Source organism: Ambystoma mexicanum, chromosome 2q (genome assembly GCF_040938575.1).
Source record: "Ambystoma mexicanum isolate Mex_15411 chromosome 2q, UKY_AmexF1_1, whole genome shotgun sequence".
Classification (NCBI taxonomy): Eukaryota; Metazoa; Chordata; class Amphibia; order Caudata; family Ambystomatidae; genus Ambystoma; species Ambystoma mexicanum.
Genome location: NC_090924.1, coordinates 620231639 through 620259534, shown reverse-complemented (window position 1 = coordinate 620259534; position 27896 = coordinate 620231639). Strand labels below are relative to the sequence as shown.

Genomic DNA, 27896 nt, shown 5'->3' with positions numbered 1-27896 from the left:
ACTATACTGCTTAGAGAAAATGGGAGTGCAGACCAAAACATATGGAGAGACAGAGGTCATTTCCCGAGGACTAACCCATCACTATTGATCAGTGGTTGAAACTCTGAAGCCAGCAATACCCTCAGCACTTACAGCAGCATGCCTGTGTAAACAAAACGTGTGAGAATCAGCCATCTACTTATCAGAATTGAAAATACTGATCGTGTCCAAGTATCAACAGAGATGTGAACAAAAACATTTCATTATCTTGGAGCCATTAAAGGCATAGCGCTCACCTTGCATCCGGAGATATGTTGACAAGAGGCTTAAATGTTTCTTGCAAATAAAGCTCTGCACAGATAAGGAGAAAAAAGCTTGCTTACTCATTAATGTGACAATTTTAATGATCAGAAATCAGCATTTTGCAAAGTGTGTGAAAAATACATAACCATTAATGCTAGTTCTCAGCATGCTAGAAATCATGCAATGTGTCACGCTCTAAATGACTCAACGACAAAGCCCAGGTGCACACTTCTTTTTATTTGTATTGGAGGACAGTCAAGAATGCTCCTTCTGTGATGTCCATGCGTCAGAATAAACCCAGAAAACGTGGAGGATGCCTTTCCTTTGTAAATCCTATTCCACAATGCAAGACCTCAGGGTTCCGGGAACATTCACCAACCACTTGACATTCAACATTATGGCTCGTGGCACCTTTCGGGTTATGTCCCCAAACCCTCACCTGCGTAGTACGCCAAAGATCCAGACTTTTCCCCATGCCATCCGCCTCTCAGAACTGATCAATAACTCAGGCCTCACATGTTGAAAACCATGCAGAAGATACCAAAATCACCTACACGCTTACAACCAGCTCTACAGCAAACAAACCAGATCTTAGCACATGCCTATCTCGTGTCGAGTGCTAGATGACGACGAATAGACAGAAACGTAACCCCAACAAAACCCAACAGATGATTTATGTCACCTGAAACCCGACACTAATCCCTGGGCCAGAATAAATGGGAAACTGCCCACAGCCAGTGCCAACAGTCGAAAACCTTAGACTCCTGATGTTCAACACTGCTCGCACTAGAGCCGTAGGTTGAGGTCATCGTAAGCCCCTGCTACTTTCAACTCCAGGACATCACGCCATACCGCACCTTCCCGCACAGAACCATGGCAGCCAATGCACTGTACTAGGATTCCAATGTATACTACGCAAACAGCCTCCACCTAGAGCTGCCTAGGTACTTATTGAATAGACAACAGAATACAAAATGTGGCAGCTAGTTGGCTTCTCATACTAGAAACCAACATTCACCCTAACCCTCAGAATGAGCCACTGGCTAAAGATCAAATTAAGGAATCAATTCAAAATCATATAAATCGTTCATTGCAACTACTACAGCAATGTTCCAGAATCCACCACGTGGAAATGCTCTACAAGCAAACTAGAATGCTCCGCTCCAGGCACGCAGCCTTAGTAAAAGTGCCGCTTTTCAAATCAGATACGTTACAGAGGATAGTCCTCTTCTCTCAGTCAAGTTCTGGAACTTTATCCCCAAGTGTGTTGACACAGAGCAAAGCCAGGTTCAAGTGACACTAGCACCTGCAACTATCAGACCCAACCTAATCACCCCAGACCACCATACCTCCTGTTATTGGAGAGATTGTACAGCCTGAACATTCCCAGGGTACGCTAGCTAACACATCACATGACCACATACTATACACAAGCCAAAGAATGTAGGCAACTGGACTCTTTTGGGTCATCTCCTTGCACTTGCAAAAATCCAATCTGCCAAGGGATTCAGGAGATCAGACTCATTTATGTTGGTTTCCATGTACATCGTAAATGGAATTGAATAGTGTAAGGGTGCAGAAGTAAGAATGACACACAGTGATCATTGTGGTTGGCATAAGTATTTATTTAAAGTGAAAACCCCATCATGCATCAAGCTCCAAGAGGGGTTTCCCTGCCTCAACCAATATTACTAATGTCAAAGTTAGGATGTCAAAGTTGGGTCTGACGCAGAGGGCTATGGGGCCCTGCACACATTCCCGCTACCACTTGTCTACTTAACTCGATACTCCACACGTTTACTCACTTCCAACTACCCCACCAACTCTACCACGACTCCTACTCTACCTCCAACACTCTCTCACTCCCTCCCTCCCTCTCTCACACAAACACTCCACAGAACCCCTTCCTTGACGATAGCCAAGGCAATCAGGATCGACACCTGGAGAATGTATCAATGTCACAATAACTAATGGAGCGCCATGACTGACTCACTAGTGTCTCGAGCTTTTCACACCAGTTAAGACAGGGAGCGGTGGCTTTGTTTCCGTCTGCAACCACAGAGCCCCAGCATAATATCCAGGAGACCCAGTATTGCAGGACACATTTTTCCAAAATACAAACCAAAGGTTTGTGGAGCATGGAAAAATGAATCCAGCAGTGATGTATGACGAGTCAACACACAGCTGTGTGTTAGTTATAAAGCAACTGAGGCGGCCTTTGCTTCGCCTCATAAGCAAGTTGAAGGTGTGTTTTTTTGGCAAGCCAACCAAACCACTACTGCTAAAACACTCGGCTCAAAAAAAGAAAGCTGCGGTTACTGTGCGGAAAAACGGCTCTAAACTAATAGCTACAAACGATGAAGGAAAGAAAATCCGAAACTCAATGTCTCGCGCACGCACATACTTTTTTGTTCATGAAGTGTGGTGGAAAATCAACCACATAATATAAATAAAGCTACGTAGTTACAACGAATCAGCATTGTGAAAATGCAATGCAGAGAATAGGCACTAGAGGTCCTCGTTAGCTCATAGAAAGGGACATCTACATACAAGCAGAAGAACGCAATGTAGCCTCAGCTTTGAAAGCACCGTTTCTTTTAACGATTTAAAAGTCTTCCTTTGCGTCGAATTCAGGGCCCACAGTGACATCTATACATAGAATACATGTATTCCTGTTCTTTATGTTGGGCACATTTATTTAGTTGTATCTACTGAAGGGACAGCACGCTTTGAGCAAAAGCCCTTCAATAGCGATACACAGTAACCTGGGCACTTGTCAATTTATTGCACCAAACATATTTGCATATCTCCATCCTGTACACTTGCATTCCCCCAGTTATCCCAAGACTGATGGAGACAGTTGTTTCTTTGTTGGCGTAAAAGTCTGCAGGTTTATTATCACAAATCACTCTTCAAAACACTACATGCTTGTCATCACAGTGAAACACTCTTTGCAGAATTGTTCCCTTGGTAGTGACCAGCTGACTGCCTTAGCTCTACCTTGCTTCCCCCATTTTCCAACCAACTCCACTCTAGGCCAAAGCTCCCCCAACCGCCATTGTCTGCGCTTCACCTGCCCTTGCAGGTGATCCTCAGCGGGAGAAGAGCTGTTTCCTGCCAGGGAAAGCCAAGCCCTCTTGGATACCTCCAGCGCCATTGCTGCTAGGCCGCAGAGGAGTGCCGATCCCAGGAGGTGCAAAAACGCCTCCTGCTTTGCCAAGCACATTTGTAGTTCTTACAGTGCCACTGGTCGCTTACACACTGCCACGCCCATGGGTCCACACCCATCCATGGGTCCCCCACATGCGGCCTTAGTTCCAGCAGTTTTGTGCACAGGTTCCAGAAAAACAGATCCAAGCCAGCCTTTGACAAATGCACCCCGTCCCCTATGTAATACTTGGGTGACTTTGTCCCTGCAGAACCTGGCCTTCAACTTCCTCCTCGACCTCTCCATCGCCGAAAGGCACTCTGCTCCTCTCCAGGATTGTCTCGGCATGATCTCTGACCACACGATTTCCATCTCCTCCAAACGGGCAGCCAATTTCTGGAGGGTGTCCATCATTTTCCTTACCAGCACACCTCTGCCCAAGCTTGTGAGGTTGTTTGCCCCTACATGGATCATTAGGCCGTCAGGTTTAGGGTGTTGTGCTAGCAGCTTTTACACATGTCCTTCCAGCTGGCCCCATCTCATCCCAGGCAACCCATGCCACCTGATCTTAAACTCTCCTTCTGTCATTCGTTCCCTTTCCAGGGTCTTTCGTGCCTTGGCCCTTGTCACAAAGGAGGGACCCACCACCCAAACTGTCCTCCTGCTCCTTTTGGCTGCTGGTTGGTGGGGAGACATGGGGTATGGAATGCATTAGTGTCACATTTTATCCGGTCACATTTTATCTAGCCATATGCATCTTTTAAAACAGTTTGACTTCCATCACCCTCCCTGATCAGTTTGGGACCTTCTAAAATGCAGCTGTGCCCACTCCTCTGCCACTGTGACCACCTTCAGTCTCAAAAAACCCTTACACCCGTCTTCCTTGTTGTCTGGGACCAGCTCACCAACCCTGAAATCCCCAAAAAAGGCCAGGGAGAAGGCCACCTTGAACATGGCAACCTCAAAGTTATCCCTCCATGTCCTTGCCATGATTCCTATTAATATGTGGAGCTTCAACATGTCTATAGGGCACCTGGGATCCTCTTTCCTCTCTGCGAGTTCAGCCCAACCCTTCATTGCCATCCCAACATAATGTTCTTTACTGGGGTCAGGCTCAACCCCCCCGTGCCCCGCAGCTTATGGTAGTGGGCTATTGGTGGCAGATGGGAAGCCACCCAAGTTCTGCATTTCTGTGTCTGCCAAACCCACCCGATGAAAGCGCACACCAGAGATCCTCCTTGGCGCTTCGCCAGAAAACCTTCCTTGAATCTCAGAAATCTCTCCTAACATGCCTTCTATCTTCTCCCAGTGCCTGGTGCCAAAGCCATACTGATGAGTGTGCTTACATTTTCCCAATCATGCCCCACCACTGGCTCTTGAATGGGGTCATCCTCTCATTTGTGTCTGGTTTTTCCTCTTGAAAATTCGTGACCCGTATACGAGACAGAGTCAGATGCTATGTTCTTCATCCACGGTATGTGTCTTGCTCTTACTTCTGTGTTCAATGCGAGTACGTTTGTTGCCAGCTCCCCGAGCAGCCGCAGCACCCTCCTGTTGCTTGATGTCCCTCGATTTATAATCTGCAACACTGCCAGTTGTCTGACCACAGAATCACTCTTTTGTTAGCCAGTGAAGCCTCCCATAATTGAAAGGCCACTACGATGGAAAAACGACTCCAGCAGCGTGAGGTCTTGCGTCACGCCCTCCTCGTGCCATGGAACTGGCCATGCCTGTGCACACCAATCCTCTCCCAGTATTGCCCCAAACCCGTGTGCTCCTGATGCATCAGTATAGAGCCTCATACTGTCACTACTCGCCCGTTGTTCCCTCCAGAGGAGTACCCTGTTAAATCTGTCCAGGAGCATGTCCCACGTCTTCAAATCCTCTTACTTCTGTGCCCAGGCGAACATGTTGAGATGCATGTTGTAACCCTATCGTCTTAAGCAAAATACTCCTGCCAAATACCCCGCCCGCTGGTCTGACCCTGCCTGCAAAATTCAGCTTCCCCGCCAAAGACAGTAGCTCCCTCAGTGTCGCTTTGCTTCTGCCCCACAATCCCTTGATTGTGTCTCTTTGGTCATCCACCTTATCTTTTGGTAGCCTGGTCTTCCCTTCTACAGAATCGATCTCAATCCCTAAGAATGTTAATCTCGGGAGAGGACCAACTATCTTCCCTTTCGCCAGAGGTACGCCCAGTTCCCTGGTTAATTCCATGAACTGCCGCAGTAATGTAGTGCATTCCTCTGTACCTTTTCTACCAATGAACAGAAAGTCATCCAGGTAGTGCATCGCCTTGCCCGCCCTGATCCTCTCCTTAAGTGCGAATTCCAAAAACATGCTCAATTTTTCAAATTATATGTAAGAAATTGAGCAGCCAATGGGCAGGCATCTGTCATGATACTACTGCCCATCTACCTTGAAGACCAATAAGTTGTAGCTGCCTTTGTCAACTAGTAAGATCTTGAAAGCCGATTCTATGTCCGCCTTACCCATCAATGTCCCTTAACTCGTGACCATCACTAGTCCCACTGCGTCAAAGGACACATAGGTCACTCTGCAACTATGCTCTGTTATGCCATCATTTATCGATTCCCCTTCTGGGAAAGATAGGTGATGGATGAGGCGAAATGGTCCCTTCTTGGGCAACAGTCCCAGGGGTGATACCCTGAAATTCTTAAATGGGGGTGTTGCGAAAGGGCCTGCTACTCTCGCTAAACTGAGCTCTTCAGCAATTTTTTGTTTTACCACCTCTGGAAGCTTTAGTGCAGATTTCAGGTTCTCCGCCTCCCTGTCACCTGCAGGGCTGGAGTAGGGTACCACAAACCCTCCCCAAAAACCTTCCCAAATTAATTTCACATCTTAACTGTTATGGTAAGAATTTAAAAGAGGCAGCAATTTGATTGCAGAAATATGCAGGTTACAGAGGGCTGTGTCAGAGTGTGAGTCAGCCTCTGGAGTAGGAGGAGCAGAGAAAGTAGATGCAAAGGCATCCACTGTTGCGTGCTTCTTGGGCCAAATGACCAAGACGGTAGGTGGCAGTACTGGGATGGGCTCTGCCTGAGGGAAAGCAGAAAGGGGTCAGTCCAACAGAGAGGACTGGTGAGAGGGTTAGAGAGGGGGATGTCTGAGGAGATGAGAACATCCAGGGTGTGTCCGGCACAGTGTGTCAGACTTGAGGGTAGAATGAAGAGAGAAAGTGTTGCAGAGGTTTCAGAAGAGCCCAGTGGAGGAATTAGAAGCACCCAGGTGGATGTTGAGGTTTCGGAGGAGAAGTTGAAAGGTACAGTAGAGGTCAGCCCACTCAGAGGACGAGGGCAACTTGGCCAGGTGGCCTGTAGATGGTGGCCACAGTCAGAAAGAGGACAGGAGAGATAGAGCCTGCAGACCAGGTATTCAAAGGAGTAGGCCTGCATAGGAATGACAGGGACCCACTCCGGAAAGATCACAAGTACTCTACCTCCGGGTCAGTTGGTTCTTGTGGCCAGTAGAGGATCTTGCGGCCACCAGGGAGTAGAGTATCAAAACCCGTGACAGAACTGGCTATGAACCAGGTCTCATGAGAGTAATGACATCAAGGTCAAGTTCTTCGGGAGGTGGCAGATGTCAGAGGAGTGTTTGACAGCAGAACAAGAGTTGAGAGTAGCGACGTGGAGCAGGTTGCCACATTTGAAAGACTTCTGGGGTGGGGTACAGGCTTGAGGTACACCCAGTGGAAGTGGTAGAGGGGCCCGAGACTGGGCTGAGGTAGTAGCCAGAGGTGGCATAGAAGCCAGAGAGGGGGAGTAAGGTGCCAGTGAGGTGGCGGAAGAAGGTGGCAGAGGAGCAAGGAGGTTCTAGTAGGAATAGTGGGTGAAGGAAGTTAATAAAACGTGGGAGACGCGCATCGCAAAGAAGGAGATTGGACCAAGACAGTGCCATTCAGATAGACATTAATGATGGTCTTGGAGGAGTGGAAGGAGGTCAAGAGAAGCTCCCACCGAGTGCCACCATTAATGGGAGAGGAAGAGATAGGAGAGATAAGAGAGAGAGAGAGAGAGCGAGAGCAAGAGAGAGCAAGAGAGAGAGAGATAGCTCTCTCTCTCTATGTGAGGGGTCCTTAAGTCTGGTGAGGTTACGACAAAGAGGATGTACGTGATAGTCGGTCTGCAGGAATCACTGATGTAGTTATCAGTGATAGGAAGGCCTGGGTTGGAGACCAGGATTTCCCTCTTGAACTTCTTCCTTCCAGACTTAGTGAGATGGATAGGATAGGAGAGAGTAGCAGTTCGAGAAGATGGGAGAAACAAAGCACCATAAAGGATGCGGGGAGGAAAGTAGGAGGAGGAGGGAGTGAAAGAGAGAAGGAGACTAACAGCCCAGCGCCGCACACTGCAGGATGCATAGAGGGGGCGTAGGGGTGCGGGAGTCACAGTAGGAACACACAGGAGGAGCAGACAGGGGACACACAACAGTACCCAAAGTGGGGTGGGGACCTAGAGTGTGAGAGAGAGCCTAATGGGACACAGTTCACAGTAGCCTCAATTGAGGGGACCTAGAGAAAGGACCCAAAACATGGCTAACCGCTATAGCGGAGAGCCTAAGATTGCGCAGAGCGAGATTACATTAAGTCAGACGGTTAGGTGGAATAACGCGCAAAGACCGAGTAGTTTAGTAGGGAGCAGTAGTGGCTGCTCCCATTTCCTGCACCTTTCGGACGCTGATGGTCAACGGCTGCGCTGCATACTCGCACTCTGCACCGCACCACTTGGTTGTCAAACACCTGCGTCACATAACACTGTGCCCTTGGCCTAGGGTTTGGTCCTCGCTTCTTAAAGGATACGCTGTGTGGGCGTAGAGCAATGTGCTACGTTCGATCGGCCAGCAACTCCTGCAGTCCTGCGCCGCACAACACCGCACCACACCCTTGACCACTGCGGGCTTTGCCACCTGGTGAGCAAGATGATTAAATGATGATCCCCATTAGGTGCGCAGGGGCAATGATAAAAGTAACTTCAAGCACGCTGTCAGATCATGGTAATGGGTACTAATCTATAATGGGGAAGGGAACCTCAGAAACCTCTATCCTTGATGTGCCTGAATAACTAATGGGTCAAAGTGAGAGCTTTAGAGCTGAGTTCCTGTGCTCTGTTTGCCAAAGGAAACATGTAGGTAAATCTAATGTAATATAATGTTATAGGTTATGGTACGGATCGTGCATACTGCAACAAAACACCAATTAAGTGGTCTCAAAGTGCCAAGCACTGTCTGAAAAGTAGTGTATTGTACTTCTGCCTGCGTACTCCAGGTTGTATTCTGGAAAAGAAATGAAAGAGGTAGGGGTAAAGCGGTGGTGGGCGGTGCATTAAAATAAAACAGGGATGTCCAAATGGTGGCGGGCAAGGTTAAAACAAAGATGTGTTTTTGATAGATGGGTGCATGTTGATTAGAAAAAGTTAAAGCACATCATAGATCAGTATTTCAGAAATGGGGAGGGTAAATTCTAAGGTGTCTGAAGGAGGCGGGAACATTTAGAGTGTTAAACAGGTATTACTAAATGTGGTGTGATATTTAGTTGCTATACTTTCGTAGTGCACCAAATCAGGCCTGTAGAGGTTTTTGTTTGTGGCACATTGTGCCACTGCCTGGTATTCCAAAGTAGCTTTGGAAGAATTAAAGGTTAGAGCTAAAGGAGGGCTGGATGTGTGAGGGGGTTGAAAGTGTCCTGTGGCAGTTCTTGAAGACATGCAGCGTGCCCTAGACCAAAGTTAGGATGTATGAGAAGGTGAATTTGGTTAGTAACAAAAGGCAGGGGAGATGGATAGAAAGAATTAAAGTAAAATGCCATTAGTCCTGGACCATATATGTAAAGGTAAACAAAGTTTGTGTGCTCCTTGTCCATCTCAGTTGACTTGGGAGGTAACGCTTTAAAGCAGAGGGCTTAAAACAGGTATTTCTTCCAACCATTAGAATCATGGTGGCCTTTTGACCTGGGATTACCTTTGAAATTATTTCACGAGGCAAACTCCTAAACAGTAATTTGAGACTGCCAACACTGGAGGCCAGACCCGGTCTAGGATAGACTGGTTGAAAGGTGAATGCAACTGGAGAACAAAAAAGGTTAGGAAGTGCAGCTATTGATCTATGGGCACATTCTAGGATATGTTGCCAGCCTGGCACTCAGAAAGAGGGGCGAAATTGATATTCTGCTAACATATTGTCCAAGAGTGCAGTCGCTGCTCAGCTCAGGGTTTTATCTTAGAGATGTTTTTACATGGACCATTGAAGCACGTTTAGGTTCTCCCACAAAAACTGTAGGGTAGTAATTCTGGACTGCTAAGCCTAGTGGGCAGGTCAAGAATGGGCTATGGTAAAAGAAAATGTGTACGAAGACCTAGGTAACTAGTGAAAGAGATGCCAAATCTCCGGCCTTCTCTATGTAGCGACAGTCAGCACACCTTTGTGTGCAATGTTCTAGTGATGTAGGTCTTTGATTTAGGAATGGTTAGGTTTTACGGCCCTTCTGCAATACAACAGTGTTATTTTTAGCCTGGCTGTGCTGCAACAAGAGAACAGGAGAGCAAATGCCCATCTCCTTACTCTCTAGCCAATGAGGTGCCAGATGGTCTAGGTGTGTTATAGTTTGGAAAACCTAGAGGAATTGTGGGCAGTTCTACATGGGGGTGGGTTTTCACCTGTGACCCCTCTAGGAGCAATGTCCAGATTGACCTTTCTAGAAGTTGTGGAGGTCAGCTAGGAGCTTTATCGGGATGGCTAGACTGGTGTGTGGGGTGGGTTTCCTCATCGGCCGTTGCTAGGCTTTTCTGGCAGTGAATCTACATAATCCAGCTGTTTACCCTTCTCATCCTGGATCGTGGTGAACTCTTCCAGTTAATAGATGGTAGCAGGAGGGGGGGGTGGGATTGGTGGGATGGGAATCATAGGTCCAACAAACATGGGTGTAGTGTCTGCTTGTCAGCTAATAAAGCAAGATGTTGATCACACCGGGGTAAAGTGTTAGTGAAGGGTAACTATTAACTTACCTACTGATACAATCCTGAAAGTAAAGAAAACACCTGGCAGAAGGGAACTAGCAGGATAGAAAATCTTTTCCAAAATGGGAAGATGTTTCTTTACTCAGACATCTGGACAACAGAGAAATTCATAACCAGTATCCCCGAGGTCCAGTGTCTAGAAATGGTTAAGCTCCCAATGGCATGTCTGTTTATGGTCATTGCATCGAAAAAGATGCATCAAAATTAAAAGCATTGAAATTCTATAATTTACATTAAAAGTACATATCCAGCGAAACTTTTCCATTGAATGGATATGTACTTAAATGTAAAAGATAGCATTTCGATGCGTTTATTTTCTACATTAAAACGTTACAAGGAGCTGTACAGTGCTGACATTTCGGCACTGGCCAGCTCCTTGTAACATTTTAATGTTTTTTTTGTATATTGGAGGGGATCCCCACGAATCCCCCCCCCAAAAGCCACACCCACCCCCTTAACCCTAATCTAACCCTTGCCCTACCCCATACACTAACGCTAACCCTAAATCTACCCCTTACGCTAACCCTTGCCCTACCCATACCAATTTTAAAATAAAAATTATCCATCGAATTTCCATCAAATTATATTCAATGAAAAGGCATTTCGATGGAAATGCTTTTCGTTGCTTATAATTAGATGGTAAAGCATTAGATGGAATGGTTTTCAATGGATTGACTAGATACCGGCATGTGTATGGCCAGTGCCAGAAGCAGGAAGAAGTGGTGAGAAATTACTGAAATATTTGCGTAGAGGAGTGGGAGTGGTAGTAATCATTTCATAGAGGGAGAGGAGAGAAGAGGGAATCCATTAGTGGGCCTTGTCACTAATCTGGACAATTTGTCCCTTCTCCCCAGAGGTGAGCTACCCCCTTTGAGGCTAGGGAGGTGAGCCCGCTAAGCAAGACCTTTCCTAGGGGTCTGGGCAAGTGGGACCTCACTGGCAGCGACTCCCTTCTCGGGGACCAGGAATCCCATTCCAACAAGGAACTACCGATCCAACTTATGTTACCTGCATATATGGGAACTAGAAAGACTGTTGCTGCTGGTATTTTGAAGCAGTGACATTTCTTCTATCTCTTTGGCTTCAGGTAATCTGGATACCGCCTGAACACTCACTCAAAATGTGACAAGAGAACCCTTTTAGTTGCGATGTTATTTTAGAGTCACTGAATAGTGATGCTTCCTAAAACTCTGACTTCAGGTAATGCTGGAGCTCGCATGAAGGCCAAAGTCAAGGAAGGACACCCCCCCTTTTATTTGTAATGACATACATAAAACCCAACAGGAACTTTGCATCGGGGAGAAACACCTACACAGAGAGGAGAATAACTCCTATGCAGAGGTTAGCCTCTGACTAGGAGTTAGCGCCCTCTACTGAAAAAAATAAAACCGAGGCCAGCAAGCTGGAAGTGATCTATCAAAGATAAGGAATACGTCGGAGGAACATCCCATCGAAAGAACATTACCAGGTAAGAAGTAACTTGTTCTTCGAAGGGATTGAGTTCTCCGACGTATTCCTGATCTTTGATAGACTCCCATAGCAGTGGTGTGTAAACAGAGGTGGGAGTAAATTTGTCATATTCCCTTTTAAGAGTGAACAGAGTAACACAGCTTTGCCAAATCTAGTCTCTTGACTAGAGGAGGAATCCAGATTGTAGAATTTAGTAAAGGTATGTGCGGACGACCATGTGGCAGCCGCACATATGTCTCGAATCGGTACCCCTCTCTGGAGGGCCGAAGAGGCTGCGATACCCCTGGTTGAATATGCCCTAAGATTTTGAGGAGGCTCTTTCCCTGCCAATTTGTAACATTCTAGAATGGCTAAGATAATCCATCTGGAGATGGTCTGCTTTGTAATTGGCAATCCTAGTCTGTGCCCTGTGTAACCTACGAATAGTTGGTCTGATTGTCTGATCCTAGCCAGTCTGCTGATATAAAAACTCAAGGCTCGCCTTGTATCCAGCCTATGTAGCCTCTCTTCCTCTTTCCCTGGATGGGGAGGAGGATAGAATGAGGGTAAGGTTATTTTCTGAGTGATGAGGAATTCAGAAACCACCTTTGGGAGGAAATTAGGCTGCACTTGTAGGACAACTTTGCCCTTGTGAAAAATTGCATGATGAGGTTTACAAGATGGGGCTTGTAATTCGCTCACCCTCCTGGCCGATGTCAAAGCCACTAATAAAACAGTCTTAAGGGTGAGAAATCTTAACGAACAAGAGTGGAGTGGTTCAAAAGGAGTACCCATCAGGAAATTCAAAACTACATTTAAGTCCCATAAGGGAACTTGGAACTGTCTCGGGGGATTGACATTAGTTAGCCCCTTCAGAAATTGTATTACTAATGGTAATTTGAAATGTGATGGCTCCTCTGCAGTGCGCTTGAAGATCGACAGCGCTGCAAGGTAGCCCTTGGTTGTACCAACTTGAAGACCTGAATTCGCCAAATAGAGTAGAAAGGATAGCACCATTGGTGTACCACATGAAAAGGGGTCAATATTCTTTTCTCAACACCAGCTGCAGAATTTGTTCCAACGGCAGCGCTATAAAGTTTTTGTTGCTGGCCTTCTGGCTGAAAGCAACACCTCCATGATGTCATCTGGGAGGTCCCAATCCTTGTATCTCAACCTTTCAGAAACCAAGCGTGAAGATTCTGATGTCTGGATGGGGCACCTGACCCCCCTTCTGTGAGAGAAGACCCTCCCTGTGTGGAAGACGAATTGGAGGGCAGATGGACATGTCCAGTAGGTCCGGGAACCATGTTCTCGTGGCCCAGTCTGGGGCAATTAGGATCATAGTCTTCCGGAATCTTCTCAACCTCCTGATCATCTAAGGAATTACAGGGACTGGAGGAAACGCGTACAGAAGTGGAAACTCCCAGTCCACTACGAACGCATCCCCTAGAGCTCCTCTCGGGGTAATATCCCTTGAACAAAACTGAGCGCACTTCCTGTTGATACTGGTGGCGAAAAGATCCACTTGAGGGGTTTCCCAAAGGGCGAAGATCTCTTGAAGGACTTCCTGAGCTATCTCCCACTCTTGAGAGACTCTGTTCTGCCTGCTCAGAGCGTCCGCTGTCAAGTTCTTCTCTCCGGCTAAGTGAACTGCCGATAGAGAGATTCCTTCTTGGATTGCCCAAAAAAAGAGCTGCATCGCCTCTCTGCACAGAGGCAGTGATCCTACGCCTCCTCTTTTGTTGAGGTAGTGCATGGCCTCTATGTTGTCTGTCATTATCAGGACATTTTTCTCTTGTACAGATGGCAGAAAAGCCTTCAGCGCTAGTCTGATTGCTCTCAGCTCTAACAGGTTGATATGTAGTCTGGACTCCGATGGAGACCAACGACCTCTGATGGTGAAGTCGTTGGCATGGGTTCCCCACCCCGTGAGTGAGGCATCCGTGACTACGGTTATCTCTGGCCATGGTTGCCAAAACTCCTTTCAAAATGTTCTCCTGACAGGCCCACCACTGAAGGTCTCGAGCCACATTGTCCAGAAACCTGAAGGAGATCTGTCATTCTCCCTGAGAATTGCGACCACTGAGTTCTTAGTGCCCACCGGAGAGATCTCATTCTCAGACAAGCCTCTGGCACAAGGAAAATGCAGGATGCCATGAGGCCTAGCAACCTCAAAAAGTCGAAGGCTGGGAGACGTTGGGCATTTTGAAACTTGGTGACAATCTGCAGAATATCTTGAGCCCTCACCTCTGGTGGCGAGGCTTTCCCCGGGGAAGTGTCCAGGACCGCTCCAATGAACTGGAGTCTCTGTGATGGTATCATCTGGGACTTCTTTAAATTGAGGGAGAAGCCCAATTTGTGAAGGAAGTGGCAGATATAATCTAGTTGGATCTGAGCTTGTTCCGAAGATACTGCTCTGATCAACCAATCGTCTAGGTAGGGGTAGACATGGATCCCTTCCCTCCTTAGAATTGCACCCACTACTGACATTAGCTTGGTGAAGACCCTCGGGGCCGAGGTCAGCCCAAATGGCAGTACTCGAAATTGATAGTGAGAGTTGCCAATTGCGAACCTCAGGTATTTCCTGTGTTTGAGATGGATTGACACATGGAAATAAGCATCCTGAAGGTCCAGAGATACCAGCCAACCCTGCAGCTGGAGGGCCTGAAGGATCTGAGAGAGAGTTACCATCTTGAACTTGTCCTTCCTGAGGAATTTGTTCAATTCTCTCAAGTCCAATATGGGTCTCAGTCCTCCGTCCTTATTCGGTATCAAGAATAAGGGGAATACCAACCCTTGTTCCTCTCCGCTACAGGTACCGGTTCTATGGCACCTTTCTCTAGCAGGTCTACAATCTCCTGCAAAAGCAGCGGATCTGGAAACTTCAAAGAGTTGTTCCCCGGTGGATGACTGGGCGTAGGAAAGGCAGGCAGTAACCTTGGGCAACTGTCTCCAATGCCCAAGCATCTGACGGAATAGCCTGCCATTCCGTCAGATGTTGAGTTAACCTGCCCCCTACTGGTGTTTTGTGAGGAGAGTCCTCAGAGCGGTTTAGAAGCGGCTGATGCAGATGCTGAGGGTAAAGAGGCACCGGATGCGACTTTTGTACTTTTAATCTGTCCACCTCAGGTGAATTTCTTTTGGCCTCTTTGAGCCGATTGTCCCCTTCCTCTTCCGAATGCGGAATCGAAACAAAAGGACCTACCTTTTCAAGAGGTTCCTGAGGGGTGATAGGGAGTTTGACGTATTGCAGCGCCATGGGATTTTGCTGCTGCCTTAGAAGTTTGTAACTTCTCTAGACTGTCATTAGCCTTTTTACCAAATAAAGAAGAGCCGTCAAAGGGCATATTCAAAAGTCTAGCCTGAACATCTGGAGCAAAACCAGACTTTCGTAACCATGCAAACCTGTGAATTGTAGTACTTGCCGCCATGGCCCTGCTGATACTGTCAGCAGAATCAATGCCAGTTTGAAGGGATTCGCACATTGCGTCTTTACCACCTTCCGGGAGGCAGTCAGCCGCTGATGAAGCACACTCCCAAAGTGTATGGCTGAATCTTGCAAGCGTACAAGTAGCAGTAATGGATTTAAGTGCCATGCTACATGCAGAAAAGACCTTTTTTGGCATAGCATCAAATCTCTCGTCATCCCTGTCTTGTGGAACAGTAGGGTATGCAGATCTACTGTTCGATGAAGTCGCTGCTTGAACAACCAGACTCTCTGGAGTTGGATGTTTTGACAAATATTCAGGCTCAGAAGCAGATACCCTATATTTGGCAGATAGTTTCTTGTTAATTGCCGGGATAACCTCAGGAGTTTCGCCAGTTAGACGATATTTTCCTCTGCAATGCAGTATGGAAGGGAACCACATGATCTTCCTGTGGGCCTTTAATCAAGATGTCGGTCAGGTCATCTTGTTGAAAAGTAGATAAAGGTGTAGACAAACTATTCTGGCCATTAAAGTTCTATAAGGGGTCTCAGAATATTCCCCTGGGGCTGGTTTGGCAAATTCTGCTTCTGGGGAAGTATCCAACCCACTTGCATCATGCAAGGAATCTTGCAAGTCCTTCAACCTATTTTCTTCAGAGATAAATTCCTCTGGTACAGGTGTTGCAGTTCTCTGCAACCCAACAGGCCTTTCCTGATCAGAATCCTTACCTTCTTCATAAATGGAGGATAAGACATTGAAATAATCTGACCTTGGAAAGGCTTAAAACCCATTTCTAAAGCAGAAGGGGCTAAGCTTGTGGTAACTGGTTGAGAAAACGTCGATGTCATTGACGCATAAGTCAAAGGCTTTGAAGAAACCGAAAAGGGCGTCGAAAAGGTATGAAGCGACCTTGAAGAACTCGAGAGGATCGGAATCCTACCTGGAGTCGTCGAGGTTATCAACGACATTCTTGAGGTCATCATGGGAGCCCTCGGTATGACTATTGACTGCGAGGTAGTTACAGTCGTAGGTTTCTCCTTTATCGGCGTCGACATCGGCGTCGATTCGACCGATCTATGCGTCGATGGGCCCTTCGATAACGGCGTCGATGATGCAGATTTATGAGTCGAAGGGGCCTTCGACGAAGGCGTCGATGACGCAGTCTTACTGCTTTTTCTCAAGGGTTTGGAACGCTCTCAAGCAGTTTCTTTCGCCGGGTGCAACGACTTGCGGCGTTTCGACTTTTCGGGTCTTTCACCCAGGGTATCACATCTAGCCATCTCCGAGGGGGTCGGGGCCACTTTCTCGAAGACGCCAAGCATCCTTTTTCGTAATTCCTCCCACTTGGCTGGAGAGCTATGTTTTGTGGGGCAGGTGACCCTTTCAGGGGACACAGTATACTGAAAAAATGTCCAGAGGTTGTTTATTTATTTTTAGAGGTATCAAACATTTTATTTATTGAGATACATTATTTTCAAAATTGAATTAATCATTAATTAATCCACACACATTAAATTACATTAGCATTGCAGAGAGCGTAGGACACCAGATAATAAAAACTTAACCATCATTCATCAGCAATCAAACCATCATTTGCAACTCAAATCAATCAACCTCATTCACTCACAGTAAAAAATGTGGACTAAAACTTTTAGTACAATCCATATGTGGTAGCGTTTCATAAATTAGCTCCACATAGTCTTAAATATTTAATTTCATCCACATTGAATGTGTATCAGCACAACAATTAACCAGAAATGTGCTCTATTCCACGAAGTGGGTACATTCAACAGAAAATGGTAAATCCCATCCCCGGATGTTGTTCTCTACCGGTTTCGACGTTTTGGAAAAAATTGAAATTACGTCTTCGTCAGGAGACACAATTGATACAATACTAAAACTGTAAAAAACACAAAGATACAACAATTATATGCAGTAATCCACTTGCCTAGACTGGCTGGCTCAAGCTTACAACATGCAATTGTTTTGACCATCATTTACATTTAAAATACATTAGAGGCACCATGTAGTGGTAAATCCAAGGTGTCCCTATTGTTCCAGAGTATCAGAAAAGGGGGTATGTGAAGCCCTAAAACCAAAACAGACCACTGTGTCTCGAGTGGAGTTACACCACCACCATGTGAAGAACCACAGGAACCAAAACCTAACACAAAGGTCAAAAGGGGCCAAACTGACCTGACTCCCAATGTCATATGCTCTAAATAGTCAGACCCGTTAAGTGTGACTCAAGGGGATTCAACAGGATTTCTAAATCTGAAATGACATGTTAGCCATCATGAGTTAAAGAGCCATAAATTCAGTGCTGTTTTATAGCATTGAAAAAGCCAATGCACTAAAGTATGAGTGACCCACCACTCACCTCGAGAAACAAGACTGGAATTATTCCAGTGGTCGAACAACTGTTGCCGATGTTGATGTTAACTCAGCACAATTGAATCAAGATTCAAATTTGTCTGTCCGAAAAAAACAAGAAACGAGAGAAAGGTGTTGGTTGCCTCAATGACATAGGGTCATACTGTTGTTCATAAAGAGGCCCTATGTACACTAAAAGGTACTCGTATTTAAATAAATTTAGTGGGGAAAATAGTATTATTATGTCAATTTACCTGAAAAAGCCTGTATCCGAATTATGCCACTTAACATTGGGAACATCCACGTTTATATGGGGATAGAGGCAATAGTAAGCGAGTTCTGTTTATAAAATGTACTGTCCATTTAACTAAAAAATGCCCATAGACCCAATTGCACTGCTTTACAGTGGGGGCACCCACATTTGGAGCGGTAGGCACATTTGCGTAGGAATAGGGGCACACACTTTTGCAAAGGGGAGCAAATGCTGCGCAGATTGCTCGAATGAAACTGCACTGGTCAACAGAATATTTGTATCCCGTAGATACATGTACTTACGGCTGGAGCCTGCTGGAGGTAAACGTGCATACTCCTTAAGGCATGTTCCGATCAGAATCTCAGGTGCGCGTTGTGTCGGCAGTCATCAGCGGGAATCGGAACCAAGATCTCTCTAAGAGTTTCCCGAATCGTATTGCGGTGGACCCATGGCATTTAAGCGTTAGATGCGTGGCGTAATGAGAGACTCCCTCAGCGATCACGTGATTGCTGGGGAAGCCCATCACGTGGTTCAGGACCATGTAAATCTTAAAGGGGCCGTGTAAATATGCCAACGCATTCAAAAGGAACGGTTTCTTATAAGTAAAGTGTATTTAAAGACCCAAAGCCGTCTAAACGGGACACTAGATGGGAAAACCCATCTTACTCAAAAAAATGAATGTATTGTATACAACAATTTAAGAGATCTCCATAGCAATGCACAGGCCGTATTAGGAGCACAGTTGGTTAACTACATGTTAACGTACATGCAAGAAATTAAAATGGTTATAAATTGTAATTACTAAACCAATTAAGGTCGTAGTTGAAGGGAACAAGATTCTTTACACGTCCCACAGGCCATTTATATATTGCTCTCATGATGTGTTCAGAAACAGATGTTATGTTATATGGATCACATAGAGAGACATTATATATGTCACATGACAGAAAAGCACTGGTATCAACGTGAGTTGAACTCCCAAGGTTCCAACGTGTTAAGTCCTTGGTCTAATGTTTTAAGATTGAAAATCCACAGTTTTGCCTGAGAACTTGTTGTTAGTCTGAATAAGTACACTGGTGACAATTTTCTCGACACAGAACCACGTGAGATCTTCCACATTATGGCCTGTCTCCACAAAATGAAGAACCATAGGGGCATTAAGATTGCGAGTTCGAATTTTTGAGCGATGTTCGTTGATATGAACATGTACCTCTCGAAGTTTTCCCTATATAGAATTTGTTGCAAGGGCATTGGACCGCATATACCACATTTTTGCTTTTACAAGTGGTAAAGGTGCTTAAGTCCCATGTTTTTCCTTCTCCCACAAATGTGGTCATTTTTCTTCAGTATTTACAAGCTGTACATGAAGTACAGGGGTAGTGTCCCACCACTGGGTTCAAATTAATGTCTCTAATGAAGTAACATTTTGGTGGAAGTCGGTTAGCACGGGTTAGTTTTTGCCTCAAGTTTTTACCTTTCTTAAAGGCAAAAAAGTTGTTTTTTGCAATTTCATACCCATCGAATTGAGGATTCTCCATTTTTTTAGAATAATACCTTTAATCGCCTGACTGTGCTGGCAAAAAGTGGAAACGCAACCAATTGTTCTTGGTCTGAATTCCTGGTTCTTGGGCTGAGAAGTGCTTCACGATTCATGTATCGTACTCGCTTCCAGGATTGTTTAACCAATTTCTTGGGGTAACCTCTTTCAATGAGCCTAGTTTCCATGACCTCTGCATGTTTGTTAAAATTTGTCACATTCAAGCAATTGCGTCGAAGCCGTAGGAACATGCCATGTGGGAGATTCTTCAATAGGCTTTTAGGATGTTGGCTGGAAAATTGCAGTGTCGTATTTCTTTCCGTTGGTTTCCTAAATAATTCCAGTTGTATGTGGCCCGATTCATTATAAATGGAGAGATCTAAGAATGAGATTCTCGTGGTGGAAAATTCGAAAGTAAAGTGGAGGTCATCATCCATTTGATTAAGCCAATTCACAAATTGGAGAAGTGTGACCGAATTACCTTCCCAAAATAATAAGATATCATCAATATATCTTCGGTATAGCTTAATCTGTTGAAAAATGGATTACTGTCATGTAACACTTTCTTTTCTTCAAATAAGGCCATGAAAACAATGGCCAAATTAGGAGCAAATGTACAGCCCATAGCAGTTCCTTTACTCTGCAGAAAAAAAAGTTTATTTGAATTTAAAGAAGCTATTTCCCAAGACCAAATCTGCAGCTTGACATGAAAATTGAGTTGGCACATTGTGTGGTAAGGGACGTCTGTCCAACATAATTTGTAGGCTATTGACTGCTTTATCCTGTGAGATGTTAGTACAGAGTGCTTCTATGTCAAGGGTGACAAGAATTTGTTTGGGAGAATCAAATGTCAACCCTTCCAACAAATTGATAACATCCCTAGAATCCAGTAGGAATGTTGGTGTTGCCATGGCCAAAGGCTTAATGAAAAAATCTATATATTTTGACAGGGGTTCTAAAATTGAGCCATAACCGGATACAATGGGGCGCCCAGATGGTTGGCTGGTGTTTTTATGGATTTTAGGGATTATGTACAACAAGGGAATGCGTTCATCAGAATGATTAATGAATTCAAACTCTTGTGTAAAGAAACCCTTCCCATTGAGCTTTTTCACTGAGAGCCAATATTTTTTCTTTTATTGCCAATGTGGGGTCACCACTGATTTTTAAATAGTGACCTGGAATAGTCAACAATCTTTGTACTTCTTGGTCATATAAATTGGCATCCCAAACTACAATGCCACCGCCTTTATCGGCCGCTTTAATCACTATAGATGGATCATTGGACAAAGTATCTATGGCCTGAAATTCGGCCAAACTAAGATTTGGTCCACCATTGTTTCTTGCAAATTGGATGGATTTTTCAAGTTCTTTAAGAACAATTTTTTCAAATGTGACCATTTCTACTGGGACCTCTGACGCAGTGGGAGTGAAGGAAGATGGTTTTGTCAGTCCAGATAGATTGTTCTCCATTGGACCATCTTTATCTGCAAAGTAAGCCTTCAATCTGACTTTCATCAAAAAATCTGTAACCTCACTAGTCAGTCATTGCACTAGCTGTTTGTGTAGGTACAAACGAGAGTCCCCGTTTAAGAATAGACAGCTCAGGTTCGGTTAGTGTCCGTGATGATAAATTAAATACTGGTAATGGGTCATATACCAATGATACGCCCGATTCCGCTTTTGGAATTCTCTGTGGGATGGTCCTTGTAGCGGGGCATTCTGCATTTGCATATTGCGGGTTGCCCTGCCTTGTGGAAAACTTCTGCACCCACCGGCCGCCCCTTCCGCAAAAAGGATGGTCTCCCATGTTGGAATTAGGGGCTTCCTCATTGCTTGAATTATTAAAGGAAGTATCTGAAAAGGTGACCCATCTTTTTCTGCCCGAGTCCTGGTTATGGTTCTTATTCTGCTTCCAGAAAGTCTGAGGGTTGAAATCATCTGCCAAGTATGGATATACTAATTCCTTCTTGAATTGAGGACTATCTTTCTTCAATTTATTTTTCTTTTTTTCAATAATTAAAATTTTAAATTCTTGGAAAGTTTTCTCTATTGATTCAAGTTTTTGTTTGGTTTCAGTTATCAACACATTACTCAAAAACTGTTTTTCTTTCTCCACTAGCGTTTCTTTGAATTTATCACTTACTCTTTGGGCTGTAGTTATTGTGAGTACTAATAAGTCTCTACTGCACTTAGTTGCCGCCTGACTAAATGCCACCTTGTACTCCATGTCATCTAAGAATAAGCACGGGATGATTTTTACGTGGAGCCCTTGTGGTATTATACTGGACTTTAGATATTCTTTCAGTACATGCCCATTCTGTACGGAATTGTTTCTTAAGTCTAAGCAGTGCTTCAGATAAAGTACTGCTATCTGGATTGGGTAATTCTAGATTTTCAAAAAATGATGGGCCTTCAATAAATTCAGTTATCTGAGCCTCTGTGAAAGAAATGGTGTCTGATTCCGCCATGGCGTGGATAAATCCCACAGCAAGTACTACAGTGTGAACTCTGGAACAACAGTTGAATAAATTCAACCCTCGCAACAAGCGAACTTACACTCAAATTTACTGACCGAGCTAACACCTGCACAGCCAAGGGCTGAATATAATAACACTGTAAGGAGCAGGAAAACCCCACACACTGGACTAGGTGTAGCATTTAGTCAGGTGGCAACTAAGTGCAGTAGAGAGAAACAGAAGACGACGAAGATGAGGCCTCTTTTTCGAATGTCTGGATCTCGAAGAGTGATGGGAGTACTTCGAGACCTCGAACGAGAATGTTTACCGTGACGGCGAGGAGACGAATGTCCCGACTCTGCCGAGGAAACTTTCGAAGGAGTTTCAGAAGTTTTAAGAGCTTACCTCTTTCGAGCTTCCCCTTACGCTCCTTCAAGGCTTTCACCGTCATGGACATGCATCCTCGCATTCTGAACACTTGTGCTCCGATCACAGGCACCACAAACAGATCCTGTGAGGATCCGTCAATGACATTTTCTTTCCACAATCTCGACACTTTTTGAAGCCGGACCGTGGTGTCGACGGTTCAGATGAGGAAGCCATCGAAGCGAGTAAGAAATATTCGAGGAATAAGTATAATATACTTTGAGTAACGAACTGAGCAACACGATTCAGAGGCCCACGAAGCGCGGAAAAACAGAACTGAAACGGACGCTGCGCGAGTCTATTTATATGCATGACGACGTCGGCGCCGATACAGAAGCTGTCGAAGGACACCGACTCGAGGGATGTCGACGCGCAGCGCCCTCTACTGAAAACATTTTCCGAGGCCAGCAAGCTGGAAGTTATCTATCAAAGATAAGGAATACGTTGGAGGACACAATCCCTTCGAATCAACAGTCTCATCTGGCGGCACAACCACAAGCAAGCCATGGTAGATCTGGGGCCTGGCAACCGACGCCAAGAGCAGATTGCAGAAGGGAGCCTGGATCCCAGAGCGATGCATGAAAGGTGCATTTGCCACAGAGAAGAGTGACAGAAGGGAACCAAACACCGCCGAGGAGAGAATGCAATTAGAGGTACGAACACTGATAATCAAGGGTGGGGAAGCAGATGAGGCTATGGGAGCCTGATGAACCAGAGGAGGAAGAAAGCAAGCCTAGAAGAGGGCCATAGGGCTTTGGATAGGCCAGAGACACCAAGTTTGTCAAGGCTCGGGAAGCCGGCTGGTTCATCAGGCTCCTGTTACCTTGAGTGGTCAGACACCCCATTTAAATCAAGTTGCAACAAAGCGAATATAAAAACAAAGGACTTTGGGAAGTCCTGAGAAACAAATAGACTAACCTTCAAGGTTGGGAGAGCCATCAGGGTTGCAGGAACTGAGAAAAACCTAATGAGCTAAGGCCTCATCAAGACTGACAGAAAGTAAGCGTGTCATAGGACCAGGGGACTCTGAAGAGTCAGAAAATCACGAATTTAAATAATGAGAATTTGCGAGCCCCAAGTTGGAAACGGGAGTTTACGTATGAAATTAAGATAACCTTAATTTTCTTGAGGAATACGAAAACTGTATGAAAGATACCCTTTTGCAACAGAACCTACAGAGAGGTTATGAACTGTTTTGGAACATTTGACTTACTTTGTATATAACGAAATGGGTCCAAGGGATTGGGCCAGGCTGAAGCTGAAGCCGAAGGCAGTCCATTGCTCTGTCGTCCTCCTTTTTGTTGGTTTTTCCTAAGTGGTAGGGCCAGTTAGCTTCTAGCATTTGGATTTCGGACCATTTATTTTCACACTCTGATGAGCACCCTTAGTTTTAGTTTTATTAGGCAGGTAACTCCTGACCTCAGTGGTAGGGCTAGATGGGCATTTTCTTTTGATTTGAATAAAAACCCTAACATTCCCACAGTCCTCCTTCTGGTTCGCCAAAACCTTCTGAAAAAAAAAAAAGAACGATAATGCAAGGAAGGTGGCCACAAACAGGAGAGAAGGATCCCAATAAGGAGATGCATAGTGACGTCAAAGTATATTCTCTGAAGTTCAAATTGATGCTGAAAATGTGTGATGGAATGCATGTCCTGGAACACTCCATTCAACACTGTAAACTTGCTGAACTTTAAAGAACAACAGAGGTTTCTGCTTTGGAAAGTGATCACAACTCTACCACTAGATATTTGTCCAGAGGATAATTAGGTGTCAAAGAAGGTACAGAAGCAATTTATGTTTGAAACACGAGCTGGGAGACAGCTAAATGCAACATCGTACAAAGCTTCAACTAAAAATTAAAGGTGCCAAATACTCCCGAGTGCAAATGTAAAAGTGCCAATTTTGCCAAGAGGAAAAACTCAATCGTAGTGGATGTTCTTTTTCCGAAATAAGGTTTGTGGTAGTGTCCTCAGTAAATGGTTATTCGTTTCAATTACAGTTATGGCACTCCCTGCTGCCTTCCACCTCCTTTTCACCACACCGAAGGGTCCTCAACAAAGGGAAATGTGGTTGGCTGTTGCATCCTAGAGAGCCTTCAGTCTTGGGTTCATAATGCTATGTGTAAAATAGCACTAGCCTGTAAGACAATGTCAATTTCCTAGGGAGCAAAAATCAAGCTGTTCAGTGAATTTGCATATCTATTTGCTCTTTGGCTCCGATCTGGATGTGAAGTTCCAAAAAAAGGTTGCAAGTGGCAGCTGCGCATGTGTGGCTTTTTACTTGAAATGGCCCATTCAACTTTGACAAAAAAAATATATTCTCCCAGCAGTGCCCTATGAATAAAGAGGCCCAGAGACTCAGGTGGCAAGACTGGATTGTTTCCATTCCTCGGATTGCCCAATTCACTTTCGCTCTCAAACACCTATGATGTTCGAGAAAGATCCCAAAATATAGGTACCTATCTAAATCCTTGCCAATAAGCTCGGAGATGAACAATTGCTCCTTTGTCTTGAGTACCTAATATGAACTTGAAATCTACATTTAGAGGCACCTAGACCACATGTAAAACAGATCAATGCTTTTGGTCAATGCACTCCTTTTGTCTTCCCAACTCACTCCTTCATTGACTCTCCAAGGCCAGATTGTTACTTCTGCTGCCAGATGTCTTGCTCGGCTCTCCCTCTCTTGGCATTGCAGTAAGCATGAGTAGCTCCTGAGTAATTTAATGACTCATCATTAAAGAGTGCACTGTTTTAGTCATCAAATCGCAGCAACATGTCCACTGAACTACGATCCTGCAGCATCTTGTGAGGTTCCGATAATACTTTTAGAAGATGCAACATATGTAGTTGTAGATAAACAGTATGCTGTTGTAAATTTCTAACTGCAACAACATTTTCTTTACGATATCATAGAAATAAAACTATATTACACACATTGAATTAGATTGAAAATATTTAGGTCCGGTAAGCATGCAAGAAAAAGGCAAACTGCTACATTTATTGCGGTTAAGAGCAGAAAGATTTACATATGTGTATACATTTTATAAAAAACAGACGAGAGAAAAAAAACATTCTTATTTTCAACACTATGCTTTACTAAATACAAGTTTTAGGAAGTGTAATTGCTTCAGGAACGCAATTGGCTTTGATATACATGCACCATTTAGCGCCCCCATGGTACAATTTAAAGTAGGCTTTTGCTGCAAGCATCATGTCATATGAAACAGACTTTGTACGTTTGAAAAGTGTGTTTGATATGCAAGGGCATGGAGAAGGGCTGCTAAATGGGTCCCTCTCCCACACCTTTGCAAACGTACATACTTGTGGATCTGTGTCCCTTCGCCGCCCCACAACATTTCAGTGGTTTTTGCCCTAAACAGACAACTTGCGATAGGGCTTTTGGCATAACATAAAACAATATTATGTGGAAAATATATAGACTTATAATGAAATAAACATGCATGCCGCCAACAAACAAGAGTGACGTTTTACAGTTTTAGAAATGTTCAGAAAAACATAGGGTTCGCAATCTCACCTCTCCACGTTTCAATCTTGTGTTCTTCTAATTCGTAGATCTGTACCTGAAGACACAGAAACACAGTTGAATCTAAACCTTTCTGAGTACATTGTTACTTGATTTCTAATTTTCACAAGAGTACTTGAACACATTTATAAAATTAATACATTAAGATTCATAGTACAAAACTAAGCTGACATGATCTCACTTAGGACGTATATAGTGTAACCTTGGGGCAGGCAGGGAAGATGAACAGTGCTCCCCTCCAATAAACCCCAGAAATATCCATTAGCCAAGTTACCATTTTTGTTTATACCTCAAATACATTCTCTTACAGAACAGCTTGCAAATCCAAATTCTTTCTAACCAATTCCTGCCAAAAGTGTTGCTGTTAAAAGAATGCACAATTTTAGCTCATTTGAATTATGTTTTCGCTCAGGACCATGTGAGGGGTCAGAAATGAGTAAAGGCACAAGGGTTTGGAGTTCTTAAATAAATACATTTTAATTAAACAAAAACAAGTGAAACCTAAAGTATCACAACTCAAATGAAAATTATTCTCCAAGGTAAAACATCCTTGGATCCAGAAGGTGGCTCTCTTCCCCTTTATTCTTAAGCAGGATGGCAAAATGTCTCTTTAGATAACAGTTCCTTGGTGTCTTTAACAGACTCACAATGTTCTTGTTTGACTAAAAGGTTCTGTTCAGGCAACAAGTTATGCAAGTCTTTTTCTAAAGGTCTTGTAAATTGGTAGATTACTTGCTATACTCCACCTGCCAGGAATCTTTGTATAATCTTCAGCTGTATCTTTCACGGTACCTTGATATACCACAATAGCATATACCATGTAGTGCTTGCTATATTCTATTAGGTGGTGATGCTTTATCCAAATTCACTTGCTCAATCTTCATCACTTTATTTCATGCATTTATACTTGATTAAAATTCACTTTTAATCTTTTGTCTTGTTAGCCTTTAAACATTCTTCTTAATTAACCTTGCCTTTAAATGTTGCCTTGGCTGTATTCAAACAAACTTTATCTTTGCATATTTTCTGCATCAAACATTCTTATTGGGTGTTGAATCTATACTTTGCTCTTAAATGCATTTAAATAAACGTTGCCTTGGTATATTTTCTGCATTAGCACTCTTGTACCATACAATCACTCTTTGGTTCCGTTTTCAGAATGCACTGGGGTCCCCAATGGGTCTGGGTGGACTCACCAGTCTTTCCCAGATTCACAGCCAATGATCGTGCCTTTCTGTACTAGTCTTTTCTCCACTTTCTAGTTCGGGCTATGCGGACACCTCTACTGTATCCAGCACCACTCTGTGGTTATCTGCAGCTGTCCCCCACAGCCTGGAGTTTAGACTGCTGTCCGGTCAAGCAGGCTGGCCTCCAAGAGCTTCTGCACCGTTCTCGGTTTCTCCACGGGCTTCCTCACTCACAACCGGCATCACCCTGTCTTCTCTGGTAGCCTTCTCTGCTTCGCCAGCCTTCTCAGTGAGTCCCCCCACCTTCTTGCGGATATCAGCGTTCCTCTCAGCACAGCTTCCTGCATTTCAATACGGTTGCCATTTTTAAATGTCCGGCTCATGACAGTTGCAGGAAAACAGTATGCATGTTGCAGTTCAAGCTCTTGTCTTGCATACACTCGTCCTCTTCCTTGTGCCAGTACCTGAATGGTTATGGGAGTTGAAGTCCATAACTCCTTTTGGGTATTTAACTGTTGGGTGTTTCTCATTACAGATTTCACAAAAAGGTACTTCACGATCAAAAGAGGTTATGTGCGAGTTGTTGGTGTTTGGGTTGAAGGTGGAAACCAGACTAACATGGCAATAGGTCATTAAGAAACTGGGTATCAAAGGGTCATCCTCATGGGAAAGGGGAGGGGGGTGAGGAAGGGGACAATGAGATTCCTCCAATGAAGTCATCTCCTCCCATGAGATCCTCCCTCAGAATACCGCCCCAAGGGTCAGGAAGCGGCTGCC

General features: G+C 44.6%; 1 protein-coding gene across 10 annotated transcripts in view; it reads right to left on the bottom strand.

Moving 5' to 3' along the window:
- Positions 1 to 27896, bottom strand: part of PRKAG2 (protein kinase AMP-activated non-catalytic subunit gamma 2) — a 2090293-nt gene that overhangs the window by 89647 nt on the left and 1972750 nt on the right. For all 10 annotated transcript variants that reach the window (XM_069647770.1, XM_069647769.1, XM_069647768.1 and 7 more), the window contains 2 exons: positions 25924 to 25969; positions 276 to 330 (listed from right to left, as the gene is read on the bottom strand). In XM_069647770.1, coding sequence (XP_069503871.1) covers positions 276 to 330; positions 25924 to 25969 — 101 coding nt within the window. The remainder of the gene's footprint in view (positions 1 to 275; positions 331 to 25923; positions 25970 to 27896) is intronic.